A 25,339-nucleotide genomic window follows, 5' to 3' on the forward strand; every position below is an offset into this window, starting at 1 on the left:
AATCAGTACAATTCAGTGATACGTAGACTATCAGGTATGATGATGAGTGAGATACTCTAGCAGTATTAAGTTCCTAAAACTTAAGAATCATGATGTATTAATAATTAATTGTTGAGCTAGAATGGAGAGGCATACAGAGCCAGATGAAAATTATTCCACTGTCATTTCTCCCAAGTTGTGAGAGTGATGTGTTCTTAATCAAAATTTTTTTTCTTGCCCCTAAAAAGTACCCAATTTAAAATCCATTCAAGAAGGGCCACAGATCACCCTTTTGCAGTCCATCCCAGCATAGTAAATAGCAATGCCAAATTTTCCTGTGTCATTCTTAAGCTACATTTGCAAACTCTGAATGAACTGGGCCTCTTCGGCTGTGATTTACACCCTTATTTGACCCCAGCCCCTGAGCTATAAAATTAAAAAATGACAGACTTCTTCCATGGTGTATGGCTTCGTTCCTCCCAGAATGACTCATAAATCATTGCAAGAGCAGTTATCAGACCACGGCTGTATGGCTCAATGTTTAGGAGTGAAAGAGAAAATTTCTATTTTAACTAAAATGAAAGCTTAATTTTTAAATCAACAAAGGAACCAAGGCGCCCTCTACTGGTGAGATGACTCAATGCTCTTAATTTGTAATAAACTAGTTTCAGAATAAGGATTATGAATAAATTGTTTTTTGAAGAATCTGTAATTTTCTTAAAGTTTGGCCATCAGTTTTGTCTTTTCTATGCATATTTAGGCTGTATTTGAAAAGGCTTGTTATTCTTCTACTAAAGGTGTATTGGGGGGTTGTTTTAAATGGTTATTACAATGTTGTTTTTGTTTTTGTTTTTTTCCCTTAGGTCCCCAGCCATGGCTGGTGGATTATTTGCCATTGAGCGAGAGTTCTTCTTTGAACTGGGTCTATATGATCCAGGTCTCCAGATTTGGGGTGGGGAAAACTTTGAGATTTCCTACAAGGTAACATTTCATTTAAATTAAACAAATGCAGTTTTCTATGTCATTACTGACTTTTGTAGTTTTCAGATAAGGTAGTTTCTTTTGAAAAAAATCTATATAGTGGACTCTCCAAATCCTAAGAAGTGATTTAAAAGTGATTACCTTTTGGGAAAAATAAAGCAAATTCAAGCTCTGAATTTACATGTTTTTTAGGGCTCAGCTCAGTTATGGCCGGGAACCTTCAGAAATTGAAACATCCTCCCTCCCCCATTCCCAGACTTCCTGTATACTCCAGCCTTGTATTATATTATTCTGCTGGAGAAATCTGCATATATTGGGGCCACACTTGATCATCCACTGACACAGTCACCCTTTATCACTGTAAGACATGATGATTCAAGACAGAAGCAGATCCCCACAGTGCCTGCATCCTCAGACTGACCCTGCAGCTGTCCCTCTACAGCACCTCCCCTCTTGTTGAGGCTGTCCTTGAGCAATAATAACTTCTGTGCTCCAACCCCACCTAACCCCCTCTCCTACCCCCATTTTCCAAAAGAGAGAGAACTATATCAGAGTTTGAGCTAAATGGGCATTCATTACCTCTTGTCTTCAGTGTCCTGTGAGGAACCTAGGCCTGGATCTCAAGGAATTTATAGTTGCTAAGAGATTAGAATTATAAGTAATACAAGAAGAAGACATAAAATGGCATAAACAACACAGTTTGGGAAGTAGAATTTGAGGCAGAACTAGCATGATGTCAATAAGCAACAGATAAAGGGAGGGGAGTGGAACTTCTAAGAAAGTAGAATGGGAGAAGGTACAAAGGTGTGTAAACATAAAGAGTGCATTCGGGAAGGAAGGACGAGCAGTTTGGCAGAATCAGGCAGCATGAATAAGGAAGATATATCTAAGAAGATAAAGTGGACTGGTATAGTAGGACCATATGAAAGAGTATTTAATGCTGAGTTGATGAGACTTTTACCTAATTTGGTAAGCAATGAAGAAATATCAAAGATAGTAAGTAAGGGAATAACATGAACCAAAGCTTCCCTTCAGCTACAATAAACTCTCACCATAAATAAGGCTAGAGTTAAGTGGATGCAAGCTGAAGATGAAGCCAGTAGGAGGATAATTATCACCCAGGTAGGAAATACATTAGCATTGGAAATGTTGAATGTTGTCAGGAATGAAGAATCTGCATTTCTCTACAAGGTTATATTGAGAAAAGGTTGCTAGTGACTACAAGTAGCAACTTATTATTACATTCTCATTGCCTTCCTTGTATGAGTTTTTTAAATAATTATGATTTTACTTTATGAATTACATAAACATTTATCTAATTGGGATTTAAGATTTACATTTATGAAACAAATTTTACAGATATAATTTGTCTTGTATTTGAAACAACTTTCACAACATGTGTTTCTCCTTGATAGATATGGCAGTGTGGTGGGAAATTATTATTTGTTCCTTGTTCTCGTGTTGGACATATATACCGTCTTGAGGGCTGGCAAGGAAATCCTCCACCCCTGTACGTTGGGTCTTCTCCAACTCTAAAGGTGAGTTTGGGTTAAAGGGGAAAAAGGATAGGAAACTAGAATTTGTATATCACATGCTATAGTAGCAATTTAACAAATGATAGTAGTGTTCATATGTATAACATAGTGTTATTAATTATAGTAACCATGGTGACAATAGATCTTTTCAACCTATCCCTCCCATCTAATTGAAATTTGTGTCTTTTACTCAACATCTCACTGATTCCCCCTCCCTGCCCCCCTCCCCATCCTCTGCTAACCACCATTTCACTCTCAATTTCTGAGTTTAACTTTTTTACCCACCACATTGGAGTGAGATCACACAATATTTATCTTTCTGTGCCTGGCTTATTAGACATCACATAATGCATAACATACATCATGTCCCTCCATAGTGTTGGAAATTATAGAATTTCTTCATCTGTTCAGATCCTTTGGCCATTTTTAAATCAGATTTTTTTTCCCCTTACTGTGGAGTTGTTTGAATTCCTTGTATATTTTGGACATTAATGCCTTATGAGATGCATAAGTTGCAAATATATTCTCCCATTCTGTAGTGCATCTCTTCACCCTGTTGTTTGTTTCCTAGCTGTGCAGGAGCTTTTTGGTTTGTTCTAATCTTACTTGTCTATTTTTGCTTTTATAGCCTTTGTCATGGAAACCCCCACCCCCATGTTTTTGACAACTTCCCTTCATGCTTTCTTACTACCACAGCAGAGTTGACTAGTTGCTGCATAGATTGAATGGTCCATATAGCCAAAGATATTTACTATCTGACTTTTTATAGAGAAAATTTGCTGATGGTAATGATCTTTATAGATCAAGAGGCTTAATTGAATAAATGCTGTTTTAATCACATATATTCATGCAATCATTCATACATTCTGTAAAACCTTAGAAGTTAGCTTTTTTTCAGTTACCATAATGTCAACTTATTGCTGTATAGCTGCTTTTCCTTAATATGAACAAACTAAGGGAAGTATCCAGTTAATCTGAGGTTATAGTAAAATGGTTCTATCAAAGTTGTAAAAAAATTGACAGTTACCTGAAAAACTGACTTCTATCAAACAGAGCCATTGTCTTTCCTGATAGTTTCTGAAATGAAATTTTCCCCTACATACACCAGTAGTATGATTATAATAAAGAGATTTTTTTCTGGGAAAAGGAACCCATGTATTAGGTCTCAGAAACCTTCTCCAGGTTTGAATTTCTTCCTCTATTACCAGGATAAAATACATTATCTTAAAATATATCAGTGATGGTGAACCTTTTAGAGACTGAGTGCCCAACCTGCTCATGAAGTCATTGTCTGGCACCAACACTCCTTTCTGAGCGTGTGCATGGCCCTTGTGTGTGCTATTATCCTGTGCTCAGCTGCTGAGGAGCTGTTCAGGTGACTTGGCCGGCGTGCCAACCAAGAGGTCTTGGTGCCATATTTGCCACCCCTGGAATTTATGATCTGCCAGCTCAAGATCAAATTCTGTGTATGTCACTTTTTAGTTGAACACACATGACATTTTTATGCTTGGCAAATGACATATTAGAGTCATTAGCTTACTTGCATTTGTTGTTTAATTAAATACCAAGTTGTATAGAAATGAGTTTCTTGTATCATGGTCATATTTTATGTATCTAAGATAGGCTACTTATGTCATTGAAGTTATTTCTGTTTTTCAAAATGATATTAATTTTCTTTTTTCAGAATTATGTTAGAGTTGTAGAGGTTTGGTGGGATGAATATAAAGACTACTTCTATGCTAGTCGTCCTGAATCAAAGGCATTACTCTATGGTGATATATCTGAGCTGAAAAAATTCCGAGAAGATCATAACTGTAAAAGTTTCAAGTGGTTCATGGATGAAATAGCTTATGATATCACCTCACACTACCCTCTGCCCCCGAAGAATGTTGACTGGGGAGAAGTAAGTATCAGCTGATACCCACATTTCAATGTATTTGTGTTTGGGAGAAGGCAGAGATAGAAGGAAATGTGTAAGGGAAAGAATTTTTGAGACTTTTAGGTAAAACATCTACCACCCTTCCCCTAAACAACTACCACTGCCCTGAACACCCAGCCATTTTGCTGTCTACCCTGGTCCTCTTTGAATCTTCTCTTTCTCTCATACTTCATATTCCAGCTCCAAAGCCTGACCCTTTCTTACCTGGTCTAAGCCAAGACTAATTTTTTGGCCTTCCTCCACCCTGTACTAAACACAACAAGCAGTCGGAGTGATCTTTGTAAAATGCAATTCAAGCCACCCCGCTCACTCAGGTGAAGATAAAGTCCCTTCTAGGGCCTCCCAGGTCTGCATTATCTGGCCTGCTCTCTGGCCTCACTTTCCCCTGTTAGCAGCTTTCCTGCCCATTGTCTTTGCTGGTTCCTCCAGACGTGCTCCTACCTTGGCCGTTCCCTCTCCCCACAGTGCTTCCTTTCACACATCTGCACTCGGTTCTAATCCTTCCTCTTCCTTTGAGGTTGTTTACCTGTCCCCTTCGCGGTGAGATCTGCCCTGCAACACACTTAACTCCCCAGCCCCTCCTCGCATAACTTCCTGTCTTTTCCTCATGGCACTTACCACTTTCTAACACAGTAGATGATTTATTTGTGTTAAATACATAATTTGTATACTGTCTTTCCTAGAAATGTGAGATCACTGGCGTCTCAGAGCCAAAACATGCCTGACACATAGTAGGGACTTAGTATTTGATGGATGAGTAAATGATGCATGAATGAATGAATGGGTAAATAGAATTCTCTCCTCCTTGTACTCTACCATATATGAATACATCTTCAGTTTAATGCTTCCCCATTCTGACACCTTCATTTCTCAGCATTCCCTGACCCATGTCTGTTTGCTATCTTCTGGGTGGTCTTCAGAGCTCTTCCAGGCTGGTGGGAGGCTGCTTCCTCTGCATCCTCCCTCCTGAATGGCACTTACCCCTCCTCCCATAGGCTGTGACGGTTGTCAGGACCATGATGTGTTCATCTTTGTATCTTCAAAAGCTCTTACATAAGAGTGTGCTGTTGATATTTGCTGAATGAATGAATGAATGAAACATTTTATCCAAATACTATGGTGATTTATAATTGAGATAAATATATATTATTTTTAAAAAGTTATTTTGATAGAAAATTAACATTTCAAAGATAAAAACCTGCATTACCTTTTCACCTACATTATCCATCATCAAAGAAAAATCCCCCTGCCTGCCTTATGTACCAGGATCTTTGTCCCCAGACCTCTTAATGCAGCTACCAAAGTACTTTGTAGCTATCAGAGAGAAGTACCTACAGATCTGATTCTGTTCTAGATGTCTCAGGCTAGTAACTGTTACCACTGTGGTTAAGTAACTTTGATTCTCATTATTATGAATTGTTATGATTCTGAAATTATACTTAATGATATCTTTTTATTTTTTCTTCTGTAGTATTTTATGGCAAAACTTAGGCCAGTGCCCTTAGAATGAGCTCATTTCATTGTTGACTTCATGACCACAAAGAGATGAGTGGTATTCTCAAAAATATGAAAAGACAATATTAATCTGCCATTACACATGCCCAGATTTCCCTGTGAACTGTAATATTTGATATGAAACTTTTTTTTTTCTTATTTTGGTACCAGGGATCGAACTCAGGACCTTGCGCTTGCAAGGCAGGTGCACTGCCACTGAGCTAAATTCCTGGCCTTAATATCAACTTTTACTCTGATGCAAAAGTTTGATACAGATAAAACGTTCTTGCTTTTTGGTTGTTTGTTCATATTTTTAGATCAGAGGTTTTGAAACTGCTTACTGCATTGACAGCATGGGAAAAACAAATGGAGGCTTTGTTGAACTGGGACCTTGCCACAGGATGGGAGGGAATCAGGTATGTCACTTTCTTTTGTGTTCAAGCTGGTTGTATTGAGATGCTGACCATGGGGCTTAGTTTGGTTTTTAATTTGATATATATATATATCAAAATTTTAAATGATATATCAAAAATTATATATGTAAATATATATTAATTTTTTTCTCTCAGTATTAGGGATTGAATCCAGGGCCTAGGCACTGAGCTACGTTCTAAGCCCTTTTTAAAAAATTTTTTTATTCTTGCTAAGTTACCTAGGCTAGGCTTGAACTTGACCTCCTGCCTTAGCCTCCCAAAGTTCTGGAATTATAGGTGTGATCCACCATGCCCGACAGTCATTTTATTTTGATAAAGTAGAACACTGTATAAATCACTGACAGTACTAAAGCATTTACTTAATTAAGCAGGATAATAGCTATATTGGTTTTCACATAAGCAATCAGAATCTGGAGTTCATGTCTTTAAATAAGAAATTATGATATATTCTTTTTTTTTTTTTGGTACTGGGGATCGTACTCAGGACCTTGCACTTGTGAGGCAGGCGCTGGAACCACTGAGCTAAATCCCTGGCCCCATGAAATTATGATATATTCTTATGGGAGTATATATTTGTTACCACTGAGTAGGCCTAACTCTGTAGCAGTGTTTTTGCAAATATGCTTCAGTAATGTGTATTTTACTAATATATTTTCCTATTTATGTGGATATTTTTCTCATATATAATTTAGATTGTGAAATATATCAAGATTGTTTGCAATTTTCATTTTCTTACATTATTGGTACATAATAAATAACGTGTTAATGACCTATTCTGTATTTTAGAGGCTAAAGAACATAATCATTTAAGTGTTAATAGGAATCCTCACTGACTTCAGAATATTTGCATTTCTTACCTAGGGACTAAGTTTCAAACACAGAAAATTTGTAGAACTATAAGTTAGTTATTCAATTCAATTATATAAGAGTTAAGTTGCTTTTTTGTATTTGTAAAGTGTATATCAGCAGGGAAGTTGGCTCCATTATTTTTTTTCTTTTTTTTTTCTTAATAGCTTTTCCGAATCAATGAAGCAAATCAGCTCATGCAATATGATCAGTGTTTGACAAAAGGGCCTGACGGATCAAAAGTCATGATTACGCACTGTAATCTAAATGAATTTAAGGAATGGCAATACTTTAAGGTACTCTTGTGTTTCAACTCCTGAAATAATATATGTTGTTTCATTTTCAGTAACACCTAGCACATGGAATTTAGGTGAATAAATCTGAAACCTGCATGTAAATCGACTTGCATTTTCCTCTCATTTAGTCATTTGTATAGGTTTTCCTGGCACTGGTTGAATTTGAGGTATCACTTCTGTTCTCTGGTACAATATTGTCATGTGAATGAGGTCACAGTGAGGTCTGTAAAGACCCACTGTTAATTTCGGTAACTCAGGAAAAATCAGTATTCTATGAAACAATCACTACCATTGTTCTAGGATCAAAATCTGATTTTCAGAATCTCAATGGCATATTTATGGCATTAAAAATATGTGGTTAATATTTCATGTTATCCAGTAGGTGGAGGCAGAGACAAACAAATAAAACCTAGAGCTCTAGACCTTCACTACTTCCTTCTCATTGTTTGCTAAATACAACAGGATAAAGACAGCCAGTTGCTTTAAGGGTCAAGTTTATTCATGTGGCAATGTGCTGGGCCAATTTCTCTATTTCATCTCTGTGTATTTAAAGCTCTGTGTCAAGTTGAGAACTCAAGCATATTAATGGATTTATGTATAGTTTTCAAAGTCTAGATTTTGGCTAAAATCAATTTATTATGAAACAGAATATTGAGAAAGCTTTTCTAAACTGAAAGAAGCTGGTAACCCTCAAGTTTACTTATTTAATATTTTTATAATACCCCACCTATCAGGTAAACACTTGTTTGCTATGTAATAATGATATTATGACCCAGCTTAATATTCCCAGTTACATCTTTCCTGGATCATCACCAAGAAGTGGAAAATATGTATCAATTGCTGATTTCTTCATATAACAACTTAGAAAAAAGGTTAATAAACCCTAAAGAATAGCATTTATTTTCCCTAACAAAAATGAATAATAGCAGTAAGTGGTTGAGATCCATGAGAAAAAGAGTAAAATAGAAATAGAAAGCCAGGACACCAGAAACCGCCATCAAAAAGTAGTGGATAGTGGTACAGTGAGACCTGGAGTTCAACGCCCAGCACGCGCACGTCCGCGCACGCGCGCGCACACACACACACACACACACACACGCACACACACACACACACAAAGTAGTAATGGATAAAAAATGGATTATACATGTTTAAAAGTACACAGCACTGCATTTATATTTGTACATCAGACATTACTATTCACATGTCTAGTTATGTAATGGCAGAGAAGAAAAAATAAATAAAATGCCATTAAAAAGCAAAAGAGATTAACAGAAGTAGTTATTGCATAGATATGTCATATAGTGAGTATCATTGTACCAAGTCTGAATTATAAAAAGACTTTCTGTGAAAAATAAATGAGAGAACCAGATAAGCAAATGTATAGCATGAAAATGTGTAGAAAATTCTGAAAATTACATTTGATTTGGTATCCCTAAGATGTACTCTGTATGAAAGAATGTCGAATTTTATTTTGTAAGTTTTGGGGAGTGATTGACAGTATTTGAGGATGGTTGTGATAAGAAACTTTTAGGAAAATAGTTCTGAAAACATTTTGAAGTATGTGCTGATGAAGTAAGGACATCAGCTTGGGTAGTAGTTGTCACACTTTCTGGTCTCTGGATTCCCTTTATGTTCTTCAGAAATATGTTTTGCTTTGTTTTGGTTTTGAGACAGGGTCTCACTGTGTAGTTCATGCTGGTCTTCAAATCACTATGTAGCCCAGGCTAGCCTCAAACTTGCAGTTATCCTCCTGCCTCAGCCTCCGAGCACTGAGATTATAGGTGTGCACCACCATGCCTGGCTACATTCTTCAAAATTATTAAAACTCTCCCCAGACAGGTTTTGTTTATATAGGTTATTACTAACATTATTTCTGGAATTAGAAATTAAATCTGAGAAATTTATAAAACTTTGGTTTTAAGTCATATAAAAATAACAATAATAACTTCAAGATATGTTAATGTAATTAACATTTTAGTGAAAAATAACTATTTTTCTAAAATAGTTATTTTAAAAAAATAAAAATAGAAAAACAGCATCATTCTATAATTTTATAAATCCTTTTAATATCTGATTTATAGAAGGCAGCTGGAGTTATACTGATCCTGCATCGAATCTGATATACTTTGTTGTTTTGGTTGGTATATATAAAAAATCTAGCCCCAAACAAACTTCCAGTTAGAAGAGAAAGTAATTTAATAGCTTTTTCAGAAAATTGTGACTATCCTTTGAAATTACACCACAATTCAGTAAGTGGTACTTTCTTAAAAGTTATTTGTGGTGTAGAATCTGAAACTGTATCAGTGAACATTTTGTCCTGTTTAGACAATAAAACATATTGGTCTCTTATACTTTGATTGAAGCTTTAATTCATATGAGTTTTTACACCATACCTTGCTCATTCAGAAAATATTGTTCACTAAAGTATACAGATCTTCCAAATATTGACACATCTCATTGTACAATGAGAAAATATCACAAATATAACCACTCATTTTATCAGAAAAGTCTAAATGTGAAACTATCACAATGGTAGAAATGCATTTTCCAAAACTCTGATTTTTACTTGAAAACTCAAATTTTATCAATGGCAAAAACAATCAGGTTTTTTTGCTTTGTTTCTTAAAGTACCAGGATCACTTCATTTTCAAGAAAATTTCTACTCGTTACTGAAGTTTGAATAATCATATTTGTTGATTTTTCTTTGAAGTAAAAATGACATTTCATGAAAAAGCAGCTAGTTCATCCCTCAGTGCAATTATACTAGTGCTTTTTCTCAAGATAACATTGTACTGTATTGTATAGAACTACTTGATACACCCTTCCCATTTCATCTCAGAAATTTTTTTTTAGAACACATATTTAGGTCAAATTTTAATAAAATTAATAATCTTTAGCTGCTTCAAGAAGGACATCACTAAGTGGTAATGGAGATTGAATTAAGAGCCTGCGAACTGAGCTACATCTCTAGCCCTTTTTTATTTTTTTATTTTTTAAAAATTTTATTTATTTATTTATTTTGGTATGGGGATCGAACTCGGTTCCTTCCTTTTTTATTTTTTGAGACAAAGTTTCACTAAGTTGTTAAATTGCCTGGGCTGGGCTTGAATTTGCCATTCTCCTGCCTAAGCCTCTCAGAGTGCAGATATTATAGGCGAGCACCGCCACACCTTGCCAATATTTGCTTTTTGAACTATGAGCTATGTGGCAGTGAAGAATATGACTACAAGCACAGTTTGGTGTCACTGCTAGATTCATGGTAAGGCTTTGTCGGTTTTACCAACCATTGCTTTCATTCCATCAGCATAACTGTCAATCCAGTAAAAAAGTAAATGAATTCTTGGTATTCTGAAAACTGTATTGCCCTTATAGACCCAATCTTGCATAGTCTGAGGACCATGCTTTGAGGAATCCTGAGCCTATACTGAAGAAATATCATGAGAACTAGGGTATCTTAAGTGGAGATGGGAAGGAAGGAATATAAACTGGAGACATTGTAAATATCAGCCCTCAATACCTGGTGTAATATGAATGAGTAAGGAAAAGTACATTATTTCCTGAGGACTGGAAAGCTGGCCTTGTCATTAGCCACCATAGGAACCAGAGAAGTATGTTTGGAGGGGAAGAAGATGAACTTAGGTTTTTATACATCCAATTTGATGTAGCAGCAGTATATTAGGACTTAGCAGTAAAAGAACTGGGAAGACTGTCAATCTGAGGTATGAGCTGATATGAGCTTATTCAATTTCCTTGAACTATCTTTTGAAAGCCATGCAGTGACTTCTAATGTCAGTGATGTCAAAAGAGTCCAAACTATAACTTATTTTTCCTTACTGTTTTCTAGAACCTGCACAGATTTACTCACATTCCTTCAGGGAAGTGCTTAGATCGCTCAGAGGTCCTACATCAAGTGTTCATCTCCAATTGCGACTCCGGTAAAATGACTCAAAAGTGGGAAATGAATAACATCCACAGTGTTTAGAAAGAAACCAATAATCTACCTACTGACCAGTAAATTTATACAGGACTGAAAACCGCCTGAAACCTGCTGCAACAATTATTATTAACTCTGTACAGCTCCCAACCTGGAACCTCCTGATCAGTTTGAAGGACATTGATAAACTGTGATTTTACAATAACATTATCATATGCAGTTACTGTTTACAAAACTGCTTTTACCTTAAACTTTGTAGATGTTTACATCTTTTTTGTTTTGTTTAAAGATGATGTTGGTAATTTGTGCCTTTAACTCTGTTTTGTTAGAACAGAATTAAAAGCATGTTGTCTTCTTTGGGATTACACTCAGGGGTCTGAAAGGCAGTTTGATTTTTTTTTTAACACACTTGAAAAAAGGTTGGAGCAACCAGACTTTAATATATATCTTGGTGATGATCAACCTGTTGTGTCTTTATTTAACTTTACATCTTTTTGAAGCACTGCCACAGGTTATTAGCCAAGGTGGCCTTCCTTCACAGTCATGCTGCTTTTTTGAAAGGTGAATTTCAACAACACATTTAGTGCCTCTTTCATTTCTTGGTATATTTTTCAAGAGCTTTTGATGAAATTTTTAGGCTGATAATGATGAAATGAATTGTCACCTGTGTGGGAAGTACTTATAGCACTCAGAAATGAATTTATGTGCTGCCATTTGGTATGAAATTGAGTATTGTATAACTTGAACAAAAAATGACAATATGGAACATCTCAAGGCTATTGCATAGGGTTTGAAGATTGTGTGGCATTAACTCCCTTACCTACTGGTGTTCTCAATCCCATCTGCCATACTAGCTCTTAGAATAGCAAGAGTCTTCCAGCTAGAGAAAAAAATTGTCCACGTACATTTGGAATTTACTTTTCCCTCGTACCTGTCACTCTTAAAAAAAAAACAAAACCTATAAATAATTCTGTATTGAAACTTCAAAGGGAGGCTAATAAAAGCAACACAACACCACTGTAAACACATCAAAGATTTGTCCTAAGAATTTCCAAGCCCTTGTTAAATTAAGCCTTACAAAACTCTTGTGCATTGCAGCGTAAGATGTGCAACCTATGAAAGAGTGAACTGCTGTGTCATTTTATTATCTTCATCCAAATGCAATTCCATGCACATTACTTAAAGTTAAAAAGTTGACTATTTAATAATATAGCTCATTAACAAATGTGAACTATTTTGTTAGATTGAATATTAGTTCTCTAGTTTTTCTTAATTTCTTTTTAGCAAACATATTCTTAGTAGTATTTTTCCAATGAAAATATTTGTTTGCATTCAAACATTTAGATACAGTACCTACTATAGGAGAACCAAATATTGCAAATGGTCAATTTGATTTTAATTTCTTTTATTAGGCCAAATATTGAAATGCCTAAGTTGAGTGCTTAAAAAATGTAATGAGGTAGGGAATGGTAATTAAGCATCTTTATCTTGTAATCATGGTGTCATTACAATGAAAACTCACAAACTACTGCCAGAGGAAAATGTTTTTATTAATGCTTAAAAAAGAAAAGGCAAAACCTACATTTGTTTGAAAGAAAAGCCTTCAATTTCTTTCTTCCAAACTTAGTTCTTAAATTTGGAGAGTAAAAATTAAACATCCTCAGCAGTTTTATTTATAATTTTGAATTGTCAATTTGTATTTTGCTACTAATCTGTGATCATCCATTTTAACGTTCACTCATCTTTAGGGATATTTAAAAAGAAATACATTTATATGCTTATATAATTTCAAAATAAATCAGCTGTAAAAAAAAGAAACAATTGGTACTTTAATTACTTGTGTGTTTTGCAGATAGGTACCATTTTCCATGTTGAATGGATTATAACCTTGTTATCTATGCATAGGCCTAAGAAAGGTGGCACATGAACTGTGCATGTAGTTTTATGGGTAAATTAAGTGGGTTTTTTGTGTGTGCAGTTCGTTAAAAGAAGATATTCTGTGAACATGATTCTATATATTGAAATCAGAAACCTTACCAAACATGAAAAACATCAGAAGCTGCTGCCATAATGACTATTTTCTACTGTAGGCTGCTTTGGAAATAATTCCCATATCCTTGCTTTGTAAGTTGATAATATCACTATGCATTTCTACACATTTTATAAATTTGATTTATGCAGATTTTGATACACTGTATGTTTCTGTAGAAATTGTATAAATATTCAAAATTTTATTAGGGTAAATTTGAGAAGCTTATGTATATCTTAATTCTGGGTTGCTTGTTTTTTAGGTGAGAAAAAATAAAATATTGTATTTTAATTCATGGGGGTTTTTTAGTACTTGTACTCATTTGCAAATCTTAACTGTACATTTAAAAATTTTATTTTTTATTTACAAGATTCACTATGAGTAACTCAAAATATTACAAACCATAGATATTAGTTGAGTATGTGCTTGAGTGTTGGTTAGAATTCTGCTGTACTTAGAATACTCAGAACTTGTCTGTAGGAAGGAAACATAAAGGTTTCTTCTTACGGTACTTTTGGTTGCCTATGTATAACAATTTTTTAAAGCTACCTATACAGTTATAAACATAATCCCAGTAACATACATCTTTCTTGTCAGTATAGTCTATATAATTGCCTAACAAAAGCAAAAATATCTTTAAATCAGAATTCTTTACAACCCAACAGATCAAGTGAGTAGAGCCAAGCAAAGAAAAAGGAAGTCTCCCAAAATGGAAGTAGAAGCAGTCCATAGGACCTGGTTGTACAAAACATGCCATCCCAAGAAAAGATATGGCTGCTCACAGATTCAAGTAAATGGCTGTGTTGACTTGAAAACCTTGTAACTGTAGTGGCAGGCTAAGAAATTTGAAAAGTGACGTTAACACCAGACTGGAATTATCACTTATTACCTAAGATGGTTGCTCACAGAGATTTTTTTTTCTTTTTTTTTTTTTTGTGAGACAGGGTCTCACTATGTACTTCATCCTGGCCTTCAACTCACTATGCAGTCCAGACACCTCAAACTCATGGCAATCTTCCTGCCTTAGCCTCCCACGTGTGGGATTATAGACATGTGCCACCATGCCTGGTGACTCACAGAAATCTTAAAATATATTTCTAGACATAATGCAATTGAAAAAAAAAAATCCACATGTAATTCAGTGGAAAGTTTAACAGAGAACTGACAAGGGCCAGATACCTAGTAGGGTGATAGTTAAGACATGTGAAAATTATTCCATGTGAAACCACTTCAAACAAAATTGAGCACTATGAAAGCATTCATTAGAAACAATCTATTGTAAGAAAATGGACAAATGTTTGAATTGTTCTGGGGACAATAGTCCCCAGAGATGAAGGACTAAGATTTAATAATTGCTTTGCAATCCTCATTTTTAAGGTTTTTGAAATGCCCATAATTTAGGTGGATGTTTCAGTTTTTCTGACTGAATTAGACCTAGGGGTTCTATATCTGAGCAGAGGTGCAACACAAGTCTTAATTTTTATAATGGAATCTTAGTTTGCTCATCTGAAGCAGTAGAATAATGTGATGGACTCCAAAGTATTTGTATTCCAATTCCTGTTCCACTGCAAGTGCCAGGAGACCTTGGATGAGTTGTTTAACCTCTGTACCAGTTTGCTCAGTAGTAAAATGGGGGAAATAACAGTGCCTATTTTATAGGGTTATTATTAGGATTAAATGCGTTAACATAAAGTGCTTACATAAAGTTCCTGGCACACAGTCAAGGTAATATAAATGTTAACTATTATTATCTGGTTTCAAAGTCTTAAAATCTGACTTTAATCAGAAGAGTGAGTCGGCTACACTTCAAGGCTCTATAAAGGTTGTGTTTGCATGTGTTTCATATATCAGTTATCATTACCCCTACTTGACAAGAAATGAAGCTTAGAAGTTAAAGAAACTAGAGGTGAAATGATAACCCTAAGAGAAACTGTTATTTCTGCCTCATGCCATTCACAAAACATGTAGAATGTAGTTTACAGTGGTTTAATTCAACTCTTGTGAGGAACTATAGTGTAGAATGTAGTTTTCAGTGACCTAATGCAACCCTTGGATAGAACGAAGTGCCATCATGAAGGATGTCTAAGATAGTGTACCCTTTATCTTTAAGTAAAATTTCACTTGGCCTTGAATATAGGTAAAAAAGCTCTAAAAGTTTTGGCAGAAAGTGTCTGGCTGTTACAGTAACTGGTATTGGGGTTATGCTGCTGTCCTCAACAATTTAATGGACAGAATAGATGGGGCAAGTGTTTTCAGGAATTAGGTAACAGGCACAGCAGACTGTACTAACAAGAAAGGAAATACAGAAGGTAAACCTGACGTTCACCATGTCTGTTTACTCAGGAGAACTTTCTTAACCATGTTGCAACAATTGGTTGCAAACTGTTGATACTGCAAAGCTAAATAAACAAAGTGGGAGCTTGGGACTGCTGAGTTGCAGGTAAGGGTGAGCTCACTTGACTATCAGGAGACCTACACAGAATTTTTATAGCACTGTGATGTGCAATAGCAAAAAAACAAGAACAATCTAAATGCTCATCAACAGGGGAATGAACTGTGATATAATCACACAATGAAATGTTACTCAGTGATGAACACAAATGAATAACTTAAAGCAAGTCTTAATAATAGTTGAGTGAAAAAGGCAATTCCTAAAGAACTTTTTATAAATACAAAAAATGCACAGTATGTTTCATATTTTATTAACTTGTCCACGTTCACAGCTTTCATATTGGAAGACATAACTCTTATACTTGATATCCCAAGATCCCATGGGAGATAGGTTCTATTTGGTGCTAGGAAAAACTCCCTAAAGAACATGTGTTTTCCATGTATTTTTTCTATCCACTTTGTTCAAGAATCTCAACTGAAATCTGAGATGATTTCAGTGTCTGTGTACACACACACATACAGGGGCATATATAGTTTTATTTACTATTTACTGAGCATGTCCTATTTCTTGCTATTAGGATGTCTTAAATGTATTACCTGGTTTTTAAAAATCTAATTTTACTGATGAGGAAACAGAAGTTAACATGACTTGTCTGATATTACCAAACCGGTAAGAAACAGCAAGCTCACCTCACTCTTCTTTCATAATCTTTTCCATGTTTATATTTTAATGTTTTCCTTCCTAGAAGCTATCTAATCTTTCTTTTGGAAAATGTGGAAAATTGAAGAATGCATAAATATGGATAAAATTATAGTGGCTTACTATCTCTAACCTGACCTAGGGACACTGTCCAAAGTGATTTGTCTTATCTTAGTTTCTTTCTTTATCCCCCAGTACAGGAGGTCAAACTCAGGACCTTTCCCTTGCAAGGCAGGCCTGGTGCCACTCAGTTAAATCCCTGCCCCATGACTATCGTATCTTAGTGAAGAGACTAGGCCAGATAACTTAAGAGCCATTTCCAGTTTAAATTTTGATGCTAGATGTGCTTATTCTCCTGCCCTCTTAATGTGAAAGTCTGTGTTCCTGAGACAATATGCTATGGATGTGGTTAATACCAAGGCTGAGGCCTGCTAACAGGTAAGCCCCAGGAGCACTGAAGGTCTACTGAAGCCTCAGAAATGGTATTTTTATCTTCACTGCAGCATATAAAATTAAGAACACTATTTATAGAAGCGGTTAACTGGTGAATGTTACCTACACATAATTTGACCCCCAAATTTGAATTCATTGCCATTATTTAAAATTCAGGGGCCGGGGATTTAGCTCAGTGGTGCCACCACCTGACTCACAAGCACAAGGATCAGAGTTCGATTACCGGTACCAAAAAAATAAAATGAAAATAAAATTCAGACTTCACATTTTCTAAAATCTGGATTTCTGGTTCCACTTGAAAATTTGGGAGACATATTGCACATCTCTGTCCAACAGGACTGAACTAAATAATGGCCCTCCCTTTTGTCCCATTTAAATGCTTACAAACTATACATGTAAGTTTCTGATACCAGGCTACAGCACTATGCAAAAATAAATTTCACTGCAGTGAAATTTCTTGTATGCTCATTTCACCACATTCAACAGTTTTCTGTTTCGCTTCTATCGGTCTTTGCATTTCCTGTCAGTAAATCTTACCTTATCTGAACAAGTCTGCAGTGAGTGCTTTTGAAATATATGGAACCTTAGAATATTCTAACCTAGCAGTTTTTATAAATTAAAAAGACTAATAGTGACTGACATTGTGAAACCTGAGTTTTTGCCTCCCTCACTCCCTGCACCAAAATAAATCTCAGGAGGATCAAATATTCAATTAAAAACTAAAGGAAACAATTGTTGAGCTGGGGATTTAGCTCAGTGGCACACCTGCCTCACAAGCACAAGGTCAAGTTCGATCCCCAGTACCAAAAAAAAATTGTTTTTAAAACCTTTGAGTAGGAAAGACCTCTCAAAGCCTTGAAAAAACTGATACATTTGCCTACCTAAAAATGAGAAATCTGCACGAAGTGCCATAAAGAAAATCAAAAGACAAATGAGAGAAAAACACTTATGTGTCACCAAGCATCATTTTCCTTAATATATAAGGTCCCCAAACTATTAATAAAAAGACCAATGTCACAAGACCACAGAAAGAAAACTCAAATGGCTCTTCACTGTAAAATACTAATAGAAGCCATTTTTTAATGTATCAGAATAATAAAGACTAAGAAGCTTGAGAACAATTACTATCTTTTGATGAGGAAATAGGTACTGCAAAAAATTCATTGCTGTAGGGTATATATAGTACAGCTCCCACTGAACAATTTTAGCAGGCGTGTAAAGAGCAGTTTCTAGCATAAAGTAAAGGCTTTAGCTAACAGTAAATTTTAATATACACAGCCTTGGGCCGGGGATTTGGCTCAGTGGTTTCACTGCCTGCTGCGGAAGCGCAAGGACCCGAGTTCGATCCCCAGTACCCCCCCCCCAAAATATACATGCCCTTTGGCACAGCCACTTCTTGTAGGACTTCTTCCACATGTAAAATCTTACACAAGGTTTAGTCACAGAAATAACTGTTCTTAAAGCAAAAAAATAAAAACAGCTGGGGATTTAGCTCAGTGGTGCTCGCAACCGCAAGGTCCTGAGTTCAAGCTCTGATACCAAAAAAAAAATTAAAAATAAATAAACAATTATCTGAGCCAGGGATTTAGCTCAGTGCTTCTGCCTGTCTTGAAAGCACAAGGACCTAAGTTCAATCCCCAGTACCAAAAAAAAAACAAACAACTATCTTTAGGGAGCTGGTTAAACTATGATCTATTCATTGATACTATGCAAATAGCTATTTAAAATATGGCTTCTGTTGTACTAACAGAAATGAGATTAAAACGTTAACTTACAATTATGCTTACATCTTTCTACAAAGGATAAATCACTGTATTCCTGGGGCAATAAGTCTGGAAGAACAAGGTAGTTTGTGTACCTTAAGAAATGAACTATTTTTAAAAGAATTTTTCATAAACATCCCCAAGTAGTGGCTGATCTGGGATAGAACCATTTACAATTGTGTCACTGCTTTCCAATGTATCTATATGCATTGATGTCACCTAGTCCTGACTGTTGACAACTTGCTAATTTAGTTTTTTCAGAGGGACTTGGAAACCTTACATAAAACATGAACAAGGCAGGACCCATCTCAAATCCTAAAGAGCAGCACTTGATTTCAAAGTGGGTGTTCTTAGCTTAGCAACTTAAAATACATTACAGAATGAAACTCAAGACCAACTGCTAAAAAGACTGACAAGGAACCCAACAGGACTACCTCATGGGCCTAAATTATAAATTTTTAAGATCTCACTTTTAGCAACTTTTTTTAACATTTCATCTATCCATTAGGTACTATTTAAAGTACATTATCCCGCCACCTGCCTCGCAAGCACAAGGTCCTGAGTTCGATCCCTGGTACCAAAAATAAATAAAAGTACATTATCGCACTTTCATTTAAATCATTAAAACACTGTAAGGTAGGTAATTGACCTCATATTAGAAATTGAAATAAGCAGTTTATACAGCTAAAACACATTACCCCAAGTATGTTAAGTATCTAAAACACATTACCCCACATATTTCAGCCTCTTCAGTCACCTAACAGGAAACAATGGAAACTAGTTTTTATGCTCAGTGAAAACCCTAAATCTGATGTATAACCAGTAGGATAATAATTAGGAGGGCAATCATTGAAATGTTAAGACCTTGATGTATTTTGTTCTTGGTGCCTGTACTAACACCTAATTTATTTAAACAAAATAATCTTTTCCAATATGGCACAGGACAACCAAGGATCTTGTTAGGTAAGAATCTTGACTTCCACCTTAAAATTTGATAAGCCACCAAGATGGTGACATTTAACTATAAAATTGTCAAGATTTCTTCTGAAAGCATTTAGTTTATAGATCACCTTCACGAGTAACCTTTAATAATTCAACAGTTATAATTTACAAGTTAACTGCTTCATCAAGCATTCCTAAAATGCCATCCTAGTGAAATGTAGCTAAATTAGATCATGGGATATCACAATCATCTCAAATACTTTCTTAGACTAGTTACCCAGCATTCTAAAAAAAGAAATAATTCAAATCTATTTTGAACTAGTTCAACTTTCAAACACAAAATTTAACGTTATTACTGATTTTTACATTTTTCAACATACATATATGCTTTTATGACTTACCATCCTTAAAGTAAAAGGAAATTAGATGAGCAAGTTAATAAATAAACAGAAATGTCAAGGACAAAACTTAAAAATCATTGTGCAAAAATTTTTAAAGTTAAGTTCTGGATCTGGTTTTTAGAAAAGAATATGGATATGTTTGGTTTTCTTTTTTCCCTCAAAACACTACTAAACCAACTGAGCCTTAAGAGCTACTAGGCAAAAATGTTTAAAAAGCTGACAAAGCCCCTTCTCTTGTGTTTTAAGGGAAAGCTAGTTCAGCATATTAAAACAAAGACAATAGAAATAATATACATAATTTTATTACAAATTTTCTTTAAAAAAACACAAAATGCAACATCCTAAAAAAACCCAAAACTTACTATTGGTACTAGTTCCTGCAAATTTGCTGTGCTACCACACACATGAAAGAAACCATTAAATATTTAGGAACATTCAACATCAAAAAGCTTTAAAATCTAACTGTATGTAGTAGCTCCTCAAAAAGCTACAACCTGAATTTTTAAAAAAAGTATTTTTTCTACAAAGAATTTTATCAGCTATACAAAAATCTGTACAGTTTTTATACTGAAGCTAATGTTGAGCTGCACTTGAATTCACATTCTTAGCAAAACAATTGCCTGAGCACACATATACTCCACATGCCATTACAGGACAGCCATTTATTCTTCATCTTCATCCTCCTCCTCCTCCTCCTCTTCCTCTTCTTCCTCTTCCTCCTCCTCCTCATCTTCTGGTTCATTCTTCTTCTTTGAGCCTGTTGGCCTACCGGGACCCTTCTTTCCTGCTTCACTTTTGCCCTTGGCACGGTATGCAGCAATATCCTGAAATATTATCAAAAATAATAAAATCAGCATCCGGTGTCCTCACTCAACTGTGAAAACCACTTAGCTGTAAACAACCTACAACTATTGACCAATAACCCAGACAGCTGTCTAAAAAGGTATTCAGGATCTTCCTCAGTTTTGAGAGCATTTTAGGCTTTAGAAAGCTAGTGTGGGTAAAATGAGAGCTACATTAGATCAACACCAGTATTTTCACTGCCAGTAGTCATTTATTTACTTCACACACATCTCACATTTCTAATACGTGTAGTAAAATATATTTGCCCCCTTATTTTTTTTAAGTTTTAGATTTGCATCTTCTTGTAATATCTTTCAGGAAGTATCAATCTGATTTTAGCCCAATTTTAAGAAGGTAAACATATACCTTTTCGTATTTCTCCTTTAGCTTAGCTGCTTTTTGCTCATATGGTTGTTTATCTTTGGCTGACTGCTCAGACCACATTTCCCCCAATTTTTTTGCAGTATCTCCAATGGACAGCCCTGGGTGTTCACTTTTGATCTTTGGGCGATGTTCAGAGCAAAACAGGAAGAAGGCAGACCTGAAAGGAAGCAACGGAGTTAATAAACCAAAAGGGGGAAAATAAAAATCCAAGGGGGGCAGTTCAGTTAATCTTTAAAATAAACTTACGGTGGTCTTTTAGGTGCATTGGGATCTTTCTTCTTTCCTTTCTTATCCCCACCCTTGGGAGGAACGTAATTTTTCATCTCCCTGTCATAGCGAGCCTTATCACTCTTGGCCATATCTTCAAACTTCGACTTTTCCTTCGCTGACATGGTCTATGAGCACAGAATGGGTTAAAAGACACGGCAGAACGAGCCGCAGCCGCCCGGCAAAGGTGAGCTCGTCGGGAGGGCTCACACCGCCTCAGCGCAGGGCGGGCGTTCGCAGACCCGAGCAGCCCAGCTTCACCCTGCCCCCGCAGAGGGCCGGCTGGGGCCCTCACCTTCCATCTCTCCGAGCACTTCTTGGAGAACTCGGCGAAGTTGACCGAGGAGTCGGGGTGCTTCTTCTTGTGCTCCTCGCGGCAGGTCTGCACGAAGAAGGCGTAGGAGGACATCTTGCCCCGCGGCTTGTTGGGGTCTCCCTTGCCCATGGCGGCGCGGCCTGCGGAGAGGGGCGGTCTGCGCGAGAGCGGCCGCGGCCCCCAGCGCCCGCCAATGTCGCCCCCGCCGCCCCGCGCTCGCTCCGAGCCCCGCTGCCCCTGGCGCCCTCGACCCTTTCCTCAAGGTCCGAGAAGCACCGCGGCCCGGGCCGGCTCCTGGCCAACGCAGCGCCGGCCTCACCGCCCGCACCCCAAATCCCGCCCGTCAGGTCGAACCCCTGAAGCCGTGACGCCGAAACCCCACAAACGGCTGTGGGCTGCGGGGGAAGGGAGAGGAGCTCACAAACCCGAGGGAGTCTGCGGAGATTCTTGCCTCGTGCGAGCTTTTCCTCAGTCCCGCAGAGCAGCCGAGTCCTAGTGCGACGCTTCCTTCCTAGGGCTCCGGCGTGAACTGGTTTACCGCTAACGCAACCCTCAGCCTCTTGTTTTGCAGAGTTCTCCGCGCCACCGCAACTTGACAGACCCGGCCACAGGCCACACCCCTGCCTCTTTGATTGGCTCTTACGATTATTCAAACCCGGAGACACCCCGCCCCCTTTCCTTATCGGCTTTCGATTGGTCAGTGTCTGGCTAGATCCGCCCACCCAGCCTCAGCCTAGCAGGTTCGGTGGGTCTCCCAGGTCGTTAACTCCCAGACCCGTTAGAACCGGTCAGGAGAGGAATGTACTGCTCGATTCTGATTGGCGGCGGGAAGAGGTTTTGAAAAATGGCGGGCCTGATGCTGATTGGTTCGAGTCGTAAATGAGGGGCGTGGTCATCCCAAAAGGGAAAGCCCCGCCAGATTTAAAAATACGAAGCGGGACACCGGTGAGTTGTTCTGCAGGGGGTGGCGGCGGCCCAAATTGCTGGCGCTAAGGTAACGGAAGAAGCCTATCCTGTCCCTCCTCCAGTCACCGTTTAGGTCCTGTCTTAATGTTCCAGCCTGGCTCCAGGCGCTGTCTCCTGGGAACTGTAGTCCCACGCCTGTGCGGCCCTGCGGAAGCTTCCCTACGCCCTTCGAAGAAGAATAAGTGGGGAGAGACAGGCGTTTCTCTGCGGACCAGTGCCCCGTTCCTCCTGTGGTGGGCGCAGCGCCCCGAGTGAGACGAGGCGGGGACCCTAGGAAAGGGTGTGTGTGAAGAGGCTGCTCCTGCCTCTCCGGAGCCAGGCGCTTCCCGCCCAGGGAGCCCCCCGCCCCCTTTGTCCGGGGGTCAGACGTGGGAGGCGGAGGGGCCGCCAGCCGCCCCCTGGCCACACCCTCCCGCAGTCGGACCCGGGTGGAAGCCGCCGCGGCCCAGTCGGACACCTTGCGGTGCTGCGTCCGAGCCCTGTGCTGGGGTACGGAACCCTGGGCTGCCAGCTACCGGCGAACCCGGCCTATGTTCCGCGTATTCCCTGTCTCGGCGTCCGGAAGCGTGGAGATTAAGAGGAGCCGGGGAAAGCAATGAATGCACCGCACCCCACTCCCCAAGTGCCCCTAGTCCTCTAAGTGCCCAGAGCAACTTTTTGCAGCTCCTTCCAAGCCCGAGTTAAGAACCTCCGTGTTAGGGTCTGAGGAGAGCGCGCCAAAGCTACCTAACCTCACTGCTTCCCAGAGAGCGCCCCGAGCTGCTTTCCCAAGGTAGGCGACTTTGGTTGACATCTCAGCGTGCTCTTTCTGTGTTGTATGTAGTTTCCAAGGGTTTTCCTCCCGCCTATTGGCCTGAATGTTGTCCTGAGGTGTTCGAAACGGATTTTAAATATTTGTGCAGTAAGTGGGCTTGCTTATGTGAAATTCCTGTGTGGTTTATATATGACAGTCATACTCGATAGTACATCGGGATTACTAGGTACTAATAAAAACTAGATTTTTAAAATGGAAACGGATAGTGGTTGCCCAACATTGTAAATTAATGCCAGTGAATTGTACACTTAAAATCGTTAAAAATGACAATTATTATGTATGTTTTACAATAAAAAGTGGCAGTTTTTCAAAAAGAAAACTTGTATGTTTTTGTTTTAAGGGTTCTAAAATTTAATCATAATCCTTAATTTATGACATTCTGTGTCTGCCCGAAGCTTCTACTACAAAATCACGGTTGCAGATGCCATATAAAAGCACAGAAAATCCAAATTAACAAAAGTAAATCCTGCTACCTTCAAATAACAGTAAAAGTGAGGTCACTGATATATTACACTTTTAAAGTACATTTTAAAATTTTATATTTTTGAAACATTCTTTGGAAAACAACTATAGCTTAAAATAAAATGTGCTTATTTTTAAATTGGGCATATAGCCACGAACTGTTTATGGCATCTTTCATGTATTGGGCTTAGCAGGAGAAATATAAAGATAAAAATCATGGTCTTTGCTTTCAGAGAATTTACAGTGCAAAGGGAGACATATAGGAATGAACGGTATAACAATTATTAAAATTGTTCAATAATAAGAACATAAGGCAAAATCACCATCAGTGTATGAGGAAGTAGGGAAAACCCTCTATGAAGGTAGCATTTGAGTCAAGTTAGAGTGGGAGTATTAAGGGAGGGGGACCCAGAAAGGTCTTTGAGAGAGCCTGGTTTATTTGAGAAACAGAAGTTCAGTAGTATAAGTTTACAAACATACTGTCAAACTTGCTGTATACAAACTTACACTGTGAAAGTTTGGCAGTTTACAAAGAAAGTTAGTCTTCATCTTATAGGGATAGACAAAGGAACCACTGAAAAGTGTGAGGGACAGTGAAGTAATCAGATTTCCATGTTAAGTGACAATGTCTGAGGCATGGTGTAAATGAGGTCAAACTATTCATTGTGTTTGTTCTTTTCTATGGTTCCAAAGTTGTAGTCCATGGGGGATAGTAATAGATGTGATAGTCCCTTATGTACATACATATTCTCACTACAAACTTTTGATATTCATTAAGTTTTACTTCACTTGGGGAATTATGCTTTTATATAACTTAACAAACTGGTTTCACAAGCTACTTTTGGGGTCATTATAATGCAAATAGTGGATGTCTTCACATGCCAATGCCAAATCAAAGCTACTAACTGAAATCCATATCATAGCACTTCTAGGGTACAAGAATCATGATTTTAGACATCTTTCTATTCTGTCACTAGTACTAGCAATTGTTTGCATTTGCTATGTATGCTATTTTCAAAGGATTATTTATTTGTGGTACTGGGGATTAGACCTAGAACATTCACAATGAGCTACATCCCAACCCTATCTGTCTGTCTGTCTGTCTATCTATCTATCTATCTATCTGAGGGTCTCAGTTGTTAGGTTGCCTAGGCTGTTTGAATTTGC

At 37.6% G+C, this 25,339-nt stretch overlaps 2 protein-coding genes across 5 annotated transcripts in view; one reads left to right on the forward strand and one right to left on the reverse strand.

The window, feature by feature from the left end:
• Window positions 1–18,382, forward strand: part of Galnt7 (polypeptide N-acetylgalactosaminyltransferase 7) — a 151,215-nt gene extending 132,833 nt beyond the window's left edge. For all 3 annotated transcript variants that reach the window (XM_004852934.4, XM_004852933.4, XM_021264937.2), the window contains exons 7-12: window positions 843–960; window positions 2,376–2,498; window positions 4,180–4,398; window positions 6,246–6,344; window positions 7,376–7,504; window positions 11,352–18,382. In XM_004852934.4, coding sequence (XP_004852991.2) covers window positions 843–960; window positions 2,376–2,498; window positions 4,180–4,398; window positions 6,246–6,344; window positions 7,376–7,504; window positions 11,352–11,489 — 826 coding nt within the window. In that variant the 3' untranslated portion in view covers window positions 11,490–18,382. The remainder of the gene's footprint in view (window positions 1–842; window positions 961–2,375; window positions 2,499–4,179; window positions 4,399–6,245; window positions 6,345–7,375; window positions 7,505–11,351) is intronic.
• Window positions 18,383–20,406: 2,024 nt separating this feature from the next.
• Hmgb2 (high mobility group box 2) lies at window positions 20,407–22,523 on the reverse strand. 2 transcript variants are annotated; one of them, XM_004852936.4, is made up of 5 exons: window positions 22,382–22,523; window positions 21,910–22,070; window positions 21,594–21,742; window positions 21,330–21,504; window positions 20,407–20,944 (listed from the first exon to the last, which is right to left on the reverse strand). In XM_004852936.4, the coding sequence occupies exons 2-5, from the start codon at window positions 22,057–22,059 to the stop codon at window positions 20,783–20,785; spliced, it is 636 nt and encodes a 211-aa protein (XP_004852993.1). In that variant the 5' UTR covers window positions 22,060–22,070; window positions 22,382–22,523; the 3' UTR covers window positions 20,407–20,782. The 2 variants fall into 2 exon arrangements, with proteins under 2 accessions (XP_004852993.1, XP_004852992.1); XM_004852935.4 differs by having other exon boundaries at window positions 22,356–22,510.
• Between the last annotated feature and the right edge of the window lie 2,816 nt (window positions 22,524–25,339).

This window comes from Heterocephalus glaber, unplaced genomic scaffold (assembly GCF_053883595.1).
Source record: "Heterocephalus glaber isolate CG9 unplaced genomic scaffold, H.glaber_assembly_v1.0 deba00001461, whole genome shotgun sequence".
NCBI classification, from domain to species: domain Eukaryota; kingdom Metazoa; phylum Chordata; class Mammalia; order Rodentia; family Bathyergidae; genus Heterocephalus; species Heterocephalus glaber.